The sequence below is a fragment of the Stylophora pistillata genome, chromosome 5 (assembly GCF_964205215.1).
Source record: "Stylophora pistillata chromosome 5, jaStyPist1.2, whole genome shotgun sequence".
NCBI lineage: Eukaryota > Metazoa > Cnidaria > Anthozoa > Scleractinia > Pocilloporidae > Stylophora > Stylophora pistillata.
The window spans coordinates 36,611,955-36,623,481 of NC_142523.1; the positions used below are offsets into that span (position 1 = coordinate 36,611,955).

Sequence of the window (11,527 nt, forward strand, 5' to 3'; positions counted from 1 at the left end):
TTCTATCATTGGATGATGGTTTCATTTATGATTTGAGAGCAGCAGCGCTCATGATGTCATTTGTGACAGTTTTCGACTCAGCCAAGCTTTAGATAATAATGCTAAAAATTACCCGGCATCGTAATAAAATTATGACATACGAAAATGAAACGTGGAGTTCTGGTTTCCGTTTCCAGCTTTATTTTCTTCAAATTACAAACAACTTCCGTACGACTTCCTATCTGAACAAAAACACTGTACATGTTACATGTTCATTTTGGAGACAATCACGTTTTCATCTAGAGTCAGGAGCTAGTGAAAGTTTGATCGCGGAAACATTTTTTCGAGAAATTTTTCTTTGAGAATTGAGTCAGTTTGCTAGACATAACGTCTCGTAGTCACGTTCGACGCACTAAAAACTACTATAAAACGAATACAAGAATTGTAAAAACTGTAAAAACGTGTAAAATGGTATATAAAAAGTCACTTGTAAAAATGTAGCGGAATTCCAAATCGATTTCGATCAATTACGAAAAAAAAAAAAATAATAAAAAAAAAAATAAATAAATAAATAAATAAATAAATAATGTGAACGAAGACTCGCTTATGAACTCCAAGAACGAATGGAACTTTTTTCAAATCCCACGAGCTGTGATTGATACATCATGACCGCTTACATGAAGCCTGGAAGAAGTGTGGACATTTCAGAGTCACTTATATGAACAATTATTTATGAGTATTTTAAACATGGCGGAGTACTACTGATGAGGATCGTAATTGATCGAAATCGATTTGGAATTCCGCTACATTTTTACAAGTGACTTTTTATATACCATTTTACACGTTTTTACAGTTTTTACAATTCTTGTATTCGTTTTATAGTAGTTTTTAGTGCGTCGAACGTGACTACGAGACGTTATGTCTAGCAAACTGACTCAATTATCGAACACGTTCCTGGCCTCGGCCCACAAAATTTCATCACAATTTTCTTTGAGATTGAGGTAAGAATTCAGTTGTAGTACATTGTTTTTGGCGTCATTCAAAAAACTTGTGTGTTAAATTTATTTGACCACAAATCGACAAATTGACGACTATTCCTGCAAATTGAGTCGACTAATTTAGATCTTTTTCTATATTCTACTCGCCATGGGGATCGAAGCGGTCCCAAGTAAGAGCGCTACTGTGGGAAAACTGTTAAAACTCGGAGATTCATCATTCAGAAGCTGGAGAATTTAATAACGTTTATTTCTATTTCATATTCATATTCATATTCGGTCCGATAAAATGTACAGTGTTTTGTTATCTTTCTTTTTTATTTCCCTGGTAGATCAAAATTCATCAAAAATATAGGATACATTTCAAATTTTCTTGAAGCTGTTTTTGACTGTAATATGTTTTCCCCTTTTACCTTTGTATTCAGAATCGTTTTTCAAACAAATGTTTATGACACAAAGGAAATCTGTCTGGTTCTGTTTTATTCTTAGTTATGGCTGAAGATAAAGTTTCGCAATTGAAAGAAGAACTAGGTCTGGAGAGCGAGAGTTCCACAGGTAAAAGAAACTATATTTCAACTAATTATATATGGCATGCACATAGTAGGAAACTGGAAAAATTAATTCAATTTTTAACCAGAATAACGACGAATTTCTATAATAGCATTAACACTAAAAAATGAAAGAAAAGGACAGGTTTTATACCTTAATTAAGGAGATAGCCGCTTGTTTCACTCAGATGTTAGAGTCAGACGTGTGTGGTTTTTCATTGACCTTTGGAGCCAGTTTGTGCCAGGGGAGATTTTCGCTCGAAGGGTCGATTGCTACAGTGTCGACATCTTCGCAAATTTTTTTAAGGGCGACACACGACAATCAAAAGTAGAAAAAAAAAAAACGGCCGTGTTAGATACTATCTGTAGTTCAGGGTACTGGCTTCTCTGGCAATAAATCGAGCTTGCATACTTTAAAAGTGGCTATTAAAGTAAAACGTAGAAGGTATCTTAGCATTGTTTTTATTTGTAGAGTTTTTTTTTTGTTACGTGATTAAACGGCGTACGATGTACATCACATAGAAAGCAAGTGGTGCAAATCTGCCTTGACACCTTGCAGAATTCCTTCGTTGTTTTTTTGTTTTACGGAAACTCTCGCTTTACCATTTGTTTTTTGATCTGCTTTACTCATCTTCGTGAAAGTTTTAAACCGTAACTACCATTGCAGTTTCACTATCAACCGAGTACCAAATTCATGTTAACGCCCGCTGGAGCTACACCTCGACATCATTTCCTCAAGAAAAAATGATGGAACAAAACAAATCTATCGATTGGAGTTCACCAGTATTAAGTTTGCAAAACTCACGTGCCCATTGAAAAGCTTTGACTTATAAGATGCAACTTGAAGAGTGACGTCACAATTGTCGTTTTAAATTTCTTTTTCGAATCCTGAGAATATTTCTGGCTTCCTTGTAACCAACCTTTTACGACAGTTCTTTTGATGTCTTGCCATTGCCGCATTGAAAAGCCTTGACTAATATATAGAATGAAACTTTGAAGAGTGACGTCACAATTTTCGTTTTTTAAAAATTTCATTTTCGAATCCTAAGAATATCTTTGGCTTCCTTGTAACCTTTCACGGCAGCTCTTTCAATGTCTTCTCTTTACTTTGTCTACTTCCCCATTCCGTTACACTTCAAGCCAAAGTAACTCCATGAGATCCGTATTGTCCTCTATAATTAAAGTGGCCCACCAAGTTTCTAATCGATTTAAATTGTAGCTACATGTAAAGAGCACGTGACAAAAGAAAACAAGATTTAGATATTTCCTGAGAAGTCCGTAATAATAATACTAAAAATAATGGTAACCTTATAAATAAACCATTATCGTTTGACATTCTCTCGAAGAGTGTGATTAAAAGGGCTAAATAAATGATTTATGAAAGGTAAAATATCAGCAAAGTACAAAGAAAAATAAATAAAACCGACGACAAAAACTATCACAATAATAACCAAATAGTCCTTGCGGTATTTAATTCTGCAAAATTTTAGATCTCCGGATCATATTTCATTTTCGAGCTAAGAGTGTTGAGGCAGTCGCATTCACAGTTTCATTTACAGGAGAGTCACGCTAAAACTGAGTTTTTTTAGGTATGTCGGAGAGCAGAGTCTTGGAAATCCAAGGAAAACTGAATTTGGATGATAAGCTTTCTTCAGGCGAAGGAAACAAAACAGCAAATAAATTGCTCATCTTAAGTTTGTAACATTTTTAAGAAAGAAAGTTACCTAAATAAAAAATCGTATAAAAAAGAAAAAAAAACAGCAAACAAACAAACCGTAGTCAACGAGTTTACTGAATGTATTTACTTTACATCTGTTCTCAAAATGAACAATTACTTTCCATAGGATCTCTAGACATGGATAAATGTCCAGCTGTATTCAAGAAGGAGTCTGTTGTCCCTGGTCACAAATCACCAGGTACAAGTAACCTATGTGAGCTGAATGTGTATGAACCCTATATCATAAAGAATAGTTCCCGATGGATTTCGTGACTTCATTCACCATAATGAATTTTTTCAACCATTTTCACGATGGAAACGAAAAAACAAATTAACAGTTTTAAAACTTGTCCAGCGGGCTTTTTCTCAGCAGATTGATAAATTTCTAGTCTTGTTACAATTCTTATGACCGATGACATTCTTTGATTTTGGGTTACAAAAGAGGGGCAAGTTGAAGACACCGAAGGAAACCAGGACTTACCTGACAACAACGGTTCATTTGGTGAGAAAAGCACTTACTAAATACTTTTAAGACTTTTCTCGACTTGTGAAATAATAACAGAACAGAGTTGGCCCTAACGATGGACAGAAAGTATTTGTGCTGTTAATCAACTCATCCTTCTAGAATTTGCATGATCCTGTAGGTCTAATTACGCACTACACCACTCGCTGTAACTTTGCCGCCCGTGGTAGGATACGATTTGGATGGGTGTGACAAGTTCAATGTCTGATATGCGTTCTTGATCATAAGCTGCCTATCTTTTTATTTTATTTGTTGTTACAAACTAGACCAGTCGTACTGAACTAAATTTATACTGCCCTGAGCTAAACTTACGACCATAATAAATAATAACAAAGTAATATTAATTCAGATGCGTTCAACTAGACTTAACCAAGAATTCATTTCATTCAATTTAGATAAGATACATCTTTCCCACGAAATTTCAGGGGCAGATATAAGTGAAGCTACCTCAAGTGATAAAGGAGTGGATTTTAAAACTTCTTCGTCAATTGCAGGTAAATAAGCCTGACTTGGATTACAATAAAACATCTTCGTGTAGAAAAGTATCTTTTAAGGATTTCATACAATTATGTCATGTGACATGACCCAGACATTTATGGGAAGAGTAAACAGAATCTAATGATGATGAAAACATAAGTAGTAACAGAAATATGATGATGTTGCACAGGTAAATACGACGAGGACGATCATTCATACCCTTTTCTTTTAATTTTAGACTCGGAGAAAACTCAAGTTTCACCGGCATCTGGAAAACTGGCCATGGAGGATTTGGAGATCGGAAGTTCCACAGGTACAGAGTTAAACTGTTAACAGTGTAGAAGTACTAAAATTAAAAATCTGGTTTGTAAATTAAATCTTAGTTTACAATGAATTAACAGGCAGCCACATATGATACAGTAATGAAATGCTTGAGAACAATAAAAAGCAACAATACTGAGATAGCAGGGGTGAAAAAAAGTGCAGTTATTTTTCTTGATGTATGCAGAGTAGGGGGTTACTTTCTAGAAATTCATTATCCTTCATCATTTAAAGGAACTTTCCTAAGAACAGCGCAATATGTTTGATTCTTAATTTATTTTAGATACTTTGAAAGGGAAAGACTTAGCAAATCAAGGAAAGGTGGATTTGGATGATGTGCTTTCATCAGGTGAAAGAAATAAAACAGCAAATGAATTGCACTTCTGAAGTTTGTGACTACAAAAAGACCTAAAGAAAATAAATTAAACGCAAGCACCTAGTATTGATTTATTACGGCTCAAAGTTTTCTTTGCTTAAAGTAAAGTATTCTTCTTTATCATTTCAAGGTCAATTTGGATTAAAGGAGTCAGATGACGGTGACGGCAAATCAACAGGTAAAAGTAATATGTGCAAACTCAGAAAATGTGTGAGCCTAAGCCTAAATTAAATACTGGGAAAGCAAGTGAGCTTCGAAAGATTTGACACGGACTGAATGACTTTAATTTTGTGGGTCAATATTTAAGATAGAAATAAATAAGAAACTATTTTACAACCTTAATCTGCACAGTAACCATGCGATGTAGTTTTTTCACTTTTCCAACTAATTTTGGTCTTAGATATTTTTGCATCAAGGGGAAAACCCTTCAACATATTATGATATGAAGAAAAAAAAAAGGCGTGAGTTTCTCATGAGTTAGATTGTTATTATTATTCATGTGTATTGGTATTTTAGTTGGTCACCAGGCCTCCCCTGTAGCAACTGAAGAAAGCCTGGACTTTGCTGACAATAGTTCACCAGGTAAGAAAAAGAAATAAAGCTTCTTGAGATTTTTTATATTATCAATAATAAGACAACTGGAAGCGGAAGTTTGTGAACTATCATGAGTAAAGCGAATATTCTTGGAGCTGGAACTGGAACTGGAAGCGGAAGTTTGTGAACTATCATGAGTAAAGCGAATATTCTTGGTATCTCGACAATCAAAGAGACCACTTATGAATCGCGCTATCACATATTTTGGCCATGAATTGCCCTTTGATCAGTTGATAACTCAAAAAAGATTAAAAATCATTTCTTTTTAAATTAATTGACAGAAAAAAGTGAAGCTGCTTCTGTTGAGAAAAAACTGAACATGAAAAATGCTCCTTTATCAGGTAAGCGAGGAAGTGAGGTGCAATCAGTCTTTAAAATATTGAGCCTGGTGGAGTTTAATTGGCCGGATTTATTTCCATACTCTTTTCTCTCTAGCTCTGTTGTGGGAACAGTAAACAGAATCTATTGATAATTAAAACATAAATAGTAACAAGAGTATGATATTGTTGATGACGATGAAAACGGTGATGACGACCATTCAAACCTCTTTTTTCTTTATTTTAGAGCCGGATAAAACTCAAATTTCTTCAACTCCTGGAAAAATTGAGGACTTAGATAGCGGCAGCTCCACAGGTACAGAGTTAAACTTCAAACAGTATAGAAGTATATTACAATCATCAATCTGATTTATTAATGAAATTTTGGTTTAAAATGAATTAACAGACAGCCGCACATAATAAAATACTGAAACGCTTGAGAACAATAAAAAGCAACAATACTGAGATAACAGGGACGAAAAAAGGTGCAATTATTTTTCTTGGTGTATGCGGAGTTGGCGGTTACTTTCTAGAAATTCGTTATCCTTCATTGTTGAAAGGAACTTTCTAAAGAACAGCCCAATATGTCTGATTCCTTATTGATTTTTAGATACCTTGGAAGGGAAGGATTCAGCAAATCAAGAGAAGGCGGATTTGGACGACGGGCTTTCATCAGGTGAGAGAAATAAAACAGCAAATGAATTTCACTTCTGAAGTTTGTGACTACAAAAAGACCTTTGAAAATACACGCAAATAAAAATAAACGCAAAAAACCGATTAATTAAGGATCTAAGTTTTCTTTGCATACGGTGAAATATTCTTCATTACCATTTCAAGGTCAATTTGAATTCAAGGAGTCAGATGACGGTGACGGCAAATCAACAGGTAGGAGTAAATAGTGCAAACTTATAATATGCGTGAGCCTAGGCGTCAATTAAACACTGGTAAACGAGTTACAAGGCAAGTGAGCTTTCAAAGATTGAAAATCGATTGAATAACTTTCTGTTAGTCAATATTTAAGATAGAGATAAGGAAGAAATTATTTTACAACCTTAAACATGTGTTTTAATTTTTTCACTTTTCAAACTGATTTCGGTCTTAGATATTTTTACGTCTGGGGAAAAACCATGAATATATTAGGAGATGAAGAAAACAGAAGTCGTGAGTTTCTCTCGAGTAGGAGTGTTATTATTATATATGCATTATTAACCAAGCGTGAGGTCAAGATGGCTGGATAGTGACCAAGTTCTGTTTTTGCATTTTTATGGGCCGTGACGAATTCGAGGTCCATAAAAATGCGAAAAAAAGGAAACAAAAAACACCATGCTATTATTAAGCGATCTTGACCGAACAAGCTCGGTTGATAAAGGATTTATGCTATTGCAAAAAAATTTCGCCTAAATAAGAATTAAGAGTGACCTGTTTACTTTGAGAGTTGGGAAAGAAAGCCAACTGTGTTAGTATTTAACAAACATACGAGAGTCGTTTCTGTTTTCTTTGTTTGGATTTTCTCAAGCAGCTTTTTGCGTTTCCATAGTTCTAATTCAATTTTTTTTCATGCGCGGGATCGATCCCGAAAATCCTGGGCGGGCAAGCTGGGCCCATCTTGGACCGCTCGGGTAGCCACGGGATCCGCTTCATCTTGCTCAAGGGTGCTGCGTGCAATGTACTAATTAATGTTTAATGTTTATTGGTATTTTAGAAAAAGAAACATAACGCTTCTTTACATTTTTTGTAGAATTATCAATGATAAGACAACTAGACCTGGAAGTTTGTCAACTATAATAAGAAAAGCAAATATTCTTGGTTTCTCGACAATCTAAGTCACCACTTATCAATCACGCTATTACAAGTTCAGTCCATGAACTGCCTCTTTGACGAGTTGATAACTCAGAAAAGAGTGAAAATTATTTCGTTGTTTTTTTTATTATAGAGAAAAGTGAAGCTACTTCTGTTGAGAAAAAACTGAACATGAAGGATGCTCCCTTAGCAGGTAAGCGAGGAAGTGAGGTGAAATCAGAGCCTTTAAAGTATTGAGCCTAGTGGAGTTTAGTCGACCGGATTTATTTCTATTCTCTTTTTTCACTAGGAGAGCAATTAAAAGCAACATTACGAAAACCTTAGGCAAAAAAAAAATCCCTAATTATTCTTGATATGGCATATTAGGTGCAAAGTTTTATGCAAATTCGGGTAGTTATCTTTTAGCAATTTATTATCCTTCATCAATTTCGGGTAATTTCCAAAGCACAACCCAATTCTATCTTTTAGGTACGTTGCAGGATAAAGTTACAGCAATCCAAGAAAAACTGGATTTAGATGATGGACCTTCCTCTGGTGAGAGAAAAAAAACCGCAAAAAAGATGATTGTATTCTAAATTTATAGCCACTGAGTACAACGAGCGCTATAAAAACAAACCAACACGGACAAACTGAACACTGTCAGTGTTCCTTGCTCAAAGTGAATTTGTGTTATTTGCTGTTTTAAGATCATTTTGCCTCCAAGAAGGAATCAAATGATGATGGAAGCGAACCAAAAGGTACAAAAAGTCATTGAAAAGAAATCATTGATAAAGTAATCATTGTAAGCTTAAATCTGTACGACATAATACACAAAGAAGTGACGCTCGGCGAAGTTTCTGTTCTAAACCAAAGCAAAATAACTTAAAATGGAAAGAACTCAATGTTTCCCAACTACGAGCGAAGCTTTTCAGGTCCTGTTATATTAGAAAATTTTGTGTTTTTTCTCACCCTTTCTATCGTGAGTAATAATTTCAGCGACTCTAGGCCTTAATAACTTCAAACAAAAGGAGCACATAGCTTACCCCTTCCAAAATTTGAACAAATGGACCTAAAAGAACAGAAAGGGTTACTTGGAACAAATGTTACGTGACAAATTTGGACTTTCCACGGATTGAAAAACGGATTTAGGAAGTCATGATCATAACGGATTTAGTGAGTATCAGTGGGTCAGTCTTTCTTCACAGCCCAAACATTGCATCTTCACCAAAGAATTCAATACTTTCAGTTCTTTGTTCTAATTGATTTCGTTTCCTTGATTATTTCTAGATTATTCTACATCCAAGAAGGAATCATATGATGATGGAGGCAAACTAAAAGGTACAAGCTAGAGATAATTCTAAAACTACTAATGCGTGTAAGCCTAAATCTACGCGAATTTGTTTAAGAAGCTCCATATTTAAAATCAACTTAGATAAGGTGCATCTTTTCATCGAAATTTCAGGAACAGCTAAAAGTGAAGGTACCGTAAGTGATAAAGGAGTGGATTTTACAGCTTCTTCGTCAGTTACAGGTAAGTAGGACCGACTTGGATCATTAATAAAACAACTTATTCATAGAAGGAAAGTATCTCTTAAGGACTTCGTAGAATTAATTGTTGCATGACCCAAACGATAAGGGGAACGGTAAACAGAATCTATTGATAATGAAAACATGAATAATCACAAAAATATGATAATGTTGATGACAATCATTCAAGCCCATTTTTTTTTAGAGTCGGAGAAAACTCAAGTTTCATCGGTATCTGGAAAAAAAGAAGACTTAGAGATCGGCAGCCCCACAGGTACATAGATAAGCTGTAAATAGTAAAGAGGTATATTGTAATTATTAATCTGGTTTATTATTTAAACTTTGGTTTGAAATGAATTAACAGGCAGCTGCATCTAATACAGGGATCTAATGCTTGAGAACTTTGCAGAGTAGGCAGGTTTCTGTCTTGAAATTTATTATCATCGTTGAAAGGAGATTTCCAAAGCACAACTCAATGTGTTTGATTTTTTATTCATTTTAGATACTTTGAAAGGGAAGGACTCAGCAAACCAAGAGAAGGTGGATTTAAATGAGGAGCTTTTATCAGGTTAGAGCAATAAAACAGCAAATACATCGCTCTTCTCTAAGACCTTTGGAAATTAATCAAACACAGACAACTGAATCACTACGGCTCAAAGTTTTGTTTGCTTAAAGTATAGTATTCTTCTTTACCATTTCAAGGTCAATTTGGATTGAAGAAGGAGTCAGATGTCGATGATGACAAATCAACAGGTACAAGTAATTAGTGCAAACTCAGAATGTGTGTAAGCTTAGGCGTCAATTAAACAATGGGAAACACACTGCAAAGCGAGTGAACTTTTCGAAGATTTAAAACGGAGTGAATAACTTTCTGTGCGTCAATATTTAGGATAGAAATAAACATAAGAGGAAATTAATTTGACAGCCTAAATCTGCACAATAACCATGAGTGTTAATTCTTTCACTTCCCTAACTGATTACGGTATTAGGTACTTTTCCCCTTGACGTAGGTCTGCATAATAGCCATAGGTTTTAATTTTTTTACTTTCCAAACTGATTTCGGTATTAGATATTTTCACTTCAAGAGGAAAGACCGTGAATATATTAGGTGATGAAGAAAACAAAAGTCACGAGTTTCTCATGAGTAAGAGTGTTATTATTATTTATATGTATAGGTATTTTAGTTGGTCACCAGGCCTCCCCTGTAGCAGCTGAAGGAAGCCTGGACTTTGCTGACAACAGTTCACCAGGTGAGAAAAAAATATAAAGCTTCGTCAGATTTTTTATAGAATTATCAAGGGCCCCATTTAAGACAACTGGACACGGAAGTTTGTCAACTATGATGAGCAACTGAAATATTTTTGGTATCTGAGAGAGCACTTATAAATCACAAGTTTAGTCCATAAATTGCCTCTTTGACCAGTTGACAACTCAGAAAAGAATGAAAGTCATTTCGTTGTAATTTTATTGACAGACAACAGTAAAGCTACTTCTCTTCAGAATAAACCGGATATGAAGTATATTCCGTCAGTAGGTAAGCGAGGAAGTGAGCTGAAATCAAAGTCTTTAAAAGATTGAGCCTGGTGGAGTTAAATGGGCCAGATTTATTTCCATACTCGTTTATCTCTAAGACAGTAATTAACATCAACAATAGGAAAACCTTAGGTAGAAAACATCCCCAATTATTCTTGATCTGGCACATTAGATGCAAAGTTTTATGCGAAGTCCGGTGGTTGTCTTTGGGCAATTTATTATCTTTCATCAATTTCAATTGATTTCCAAAGCACAACCCAATTCTATGTTCTTAGGTGCGTTGAAGGATAAAGCTACAGCAATCCAAGAAAAACTGGATCTGGATGATGGACTCTCATCAGGTTGGGGAAAAAAACGCCCAAGAAGATGATTGTATTCTAAGTTTATAACCACTGAGTACAACGAGCGCTTTGGAAACGAACACACTGACAAGCTCAAGTGACAAACTGAACACTGTCAGTGTTCTTTGCTCAAAGTGAATTTGTGTTATTTGCTGTTTTAGATCATTTTGCATCCAAGAAGGAATCAGATGACGATGGAAGCAAACCAAAAGGTACAAAAAGTCATTGAAAACTGATGAGTGTGAGCCATAATAAAGTGACGCTCGGCAAAGTTTCTGTTTAAACCAAGACAAGAAAGCTTAAAATGGAATTAATTCAATTTGTTTCCCAACTACGAGCCAGGCTTCTGAGGCCTTGTTATATCAAACAATTTTATGCTCTTTCTCACACTTTCTATCGCAAGCTATAAGTTCAGCGACTCTTGTACAAAAGGACCTAAAAACAGTAAGGTTACTCGGAAAAACTGTTGCAAGACAATTTGGACTTTCGACAGATTGAAC

The 11,527-nt window shown here is 35.0% G+C and overlaps 4 protein-coding genes across 5 annotated transcripts in view; all 4 read left to right on the forward strand.

Moving 5' to 3' along the window:
* Window positions 1–11,527, forward strand: part of LOC148731745 (FYVE, RhoGEF and PH domain-containing protein 2-like) — an 87,574-nt gene that overhangs the window by 21,946 nt on the left and 54,101 nt on the right. The window lies entirely within an intron of this gene.
* Window positions 343–4,961, forward strand: LOC148731748 (uncharacterized). Of its 2 annotated transcripts, none has more exons than XM_088762039.1 (7): window positions 343–980; window positions 1,464–1,529; window positions 3,367–3,438; window positions 3,682–3,741; window positions 4,158–4,256; window positions 4,478–4,552; window positions 4,844–4,961. In XM_088762039.1, the coding sequence occupies exons 2-7, from the start codon at window positions 1,466–1,468 to the stop codon at window positions 4,945–4,947; spliced, it is 474 nt and encodes a 157-aa protein (XP_088618165.1). In that variant the 5' UTR covers window positions 343–980; window positions 1,464–1,465; the 3' UTR covers window positions 4,948–4,961. The 2 variants fall into 2 exon arrangements, with proteins under 2 accessions (XP_088618165.1, XP_088618166.1); XM_088762040.1 differs by having other exon boundaries at window positions 4,188–4,256.
* Window positions 5,434–7,835, forward strand: LOC148731749 (uncharacterized). Its single transcript, XM_088760782.1, has 5 exons — window positions 5,434–5,518; window positions 5,812–5,871; window positions 6,095–6,163; window positions 6,458–6,523; window positions 6,685–7,835. The coding sequence occupies exons 1-5, from the start codon at window positions 5,434–5,436 to the stop codon at window positions 6,744–6,746; spliced, it is 342 nt and encodes a 113-aa protein (XP_088616908.1). The 3' UTR covers window positions 6,747–7,835.
* LOC111319151 (uncharacterized) lies at window positions 6,761–10,496 on the forward strand. The gene is made up of 11 exons (XM_088760783.1): window positions 6,761–6,807; window positions 6,950–7,008; window positions 7,781–7,840; window positions 8,116–8,181; window positions 8,334–8,384; window positions 8,914–8,964; window positions 9,089–9,157; window positions 9,359–9,427; window positions 9,656–9,721; window positions 9,856–9,906; window positions 10,329–10,496. Exons 1-11 carry the CDS (start codon window positions 6,761–6,763, stop codon window positions 10,418–10,420), a joined length of 681 nt encoding a protein of 226 aa, XP_088616909.1. The 3' UTR covers window positions 10,421–10,496.

Bases quoted from the DNA above. Each gene is read 5' to 3' on its own strand.
- LOC111319151 (XM_088760783.1), top strand. From the start codon at position 6,761: ATGCGTGAGCCTAGGCGTCAATTAAACACTGGTAAACGAGTTACAAG. The intron at 6,808-6,949 runs GCAAGTGAGCTT...TTTCGGTCTTAG, and splicing joins ACTGGTAAACGAGTTACAAG to ATATTTTTACGTCTGGGGAA. The intron at 9,722-9,855 runs GTTAGAGCAATA...TACCATTTCAAG, and splicing joins AAATGAGGAGCTTTTATCAG to GTCAATTTGGATTGAAGAAG.
- LOC148731748 (XM_088762039.1), top strand. From the start codon at position 1,466: ATGGCTGAAGATAAAGTTTCGCAATTGAAAGAAGAACTAGGTCTGGAG. The intron at 1,530-3,366 runs GTAAAAGAAACT...TACTTTCCATAG, and splicing joins GGAGAGCGAGAGTTCCACAG to GATCTCTAGACATGGATAAA. The intron at 4,257-4,477 runs GTAAATAAGCCT...TTTTAATTTTAG, and splicing joins AACTTCTTCGTCAATTGCAG to ACTCGGAGAAAACTCAAGTT.
- LOC148731749 (XM_088760782.1), top strand. From the start codon at position 5,434: ATGTGTATTGGTATTTTAGTTGGTCACCAGGCCTCCCCTGTAGCAACT. The intron at 5,872-6,094 runs GTAAGCGAGGAA...TCTTTATTTTAG, and splicing joins GAAAAATGCTCCTTTATCAG to AGCCGGATAAAACTCAAATT. The intron at 6,524-6,684 runs GTGAGAGAAATA...TACCATTTCAAG, and splicing joins GGACGACGGGCTTTCATCAG to GTCAATTTGAATTCAAGGAG.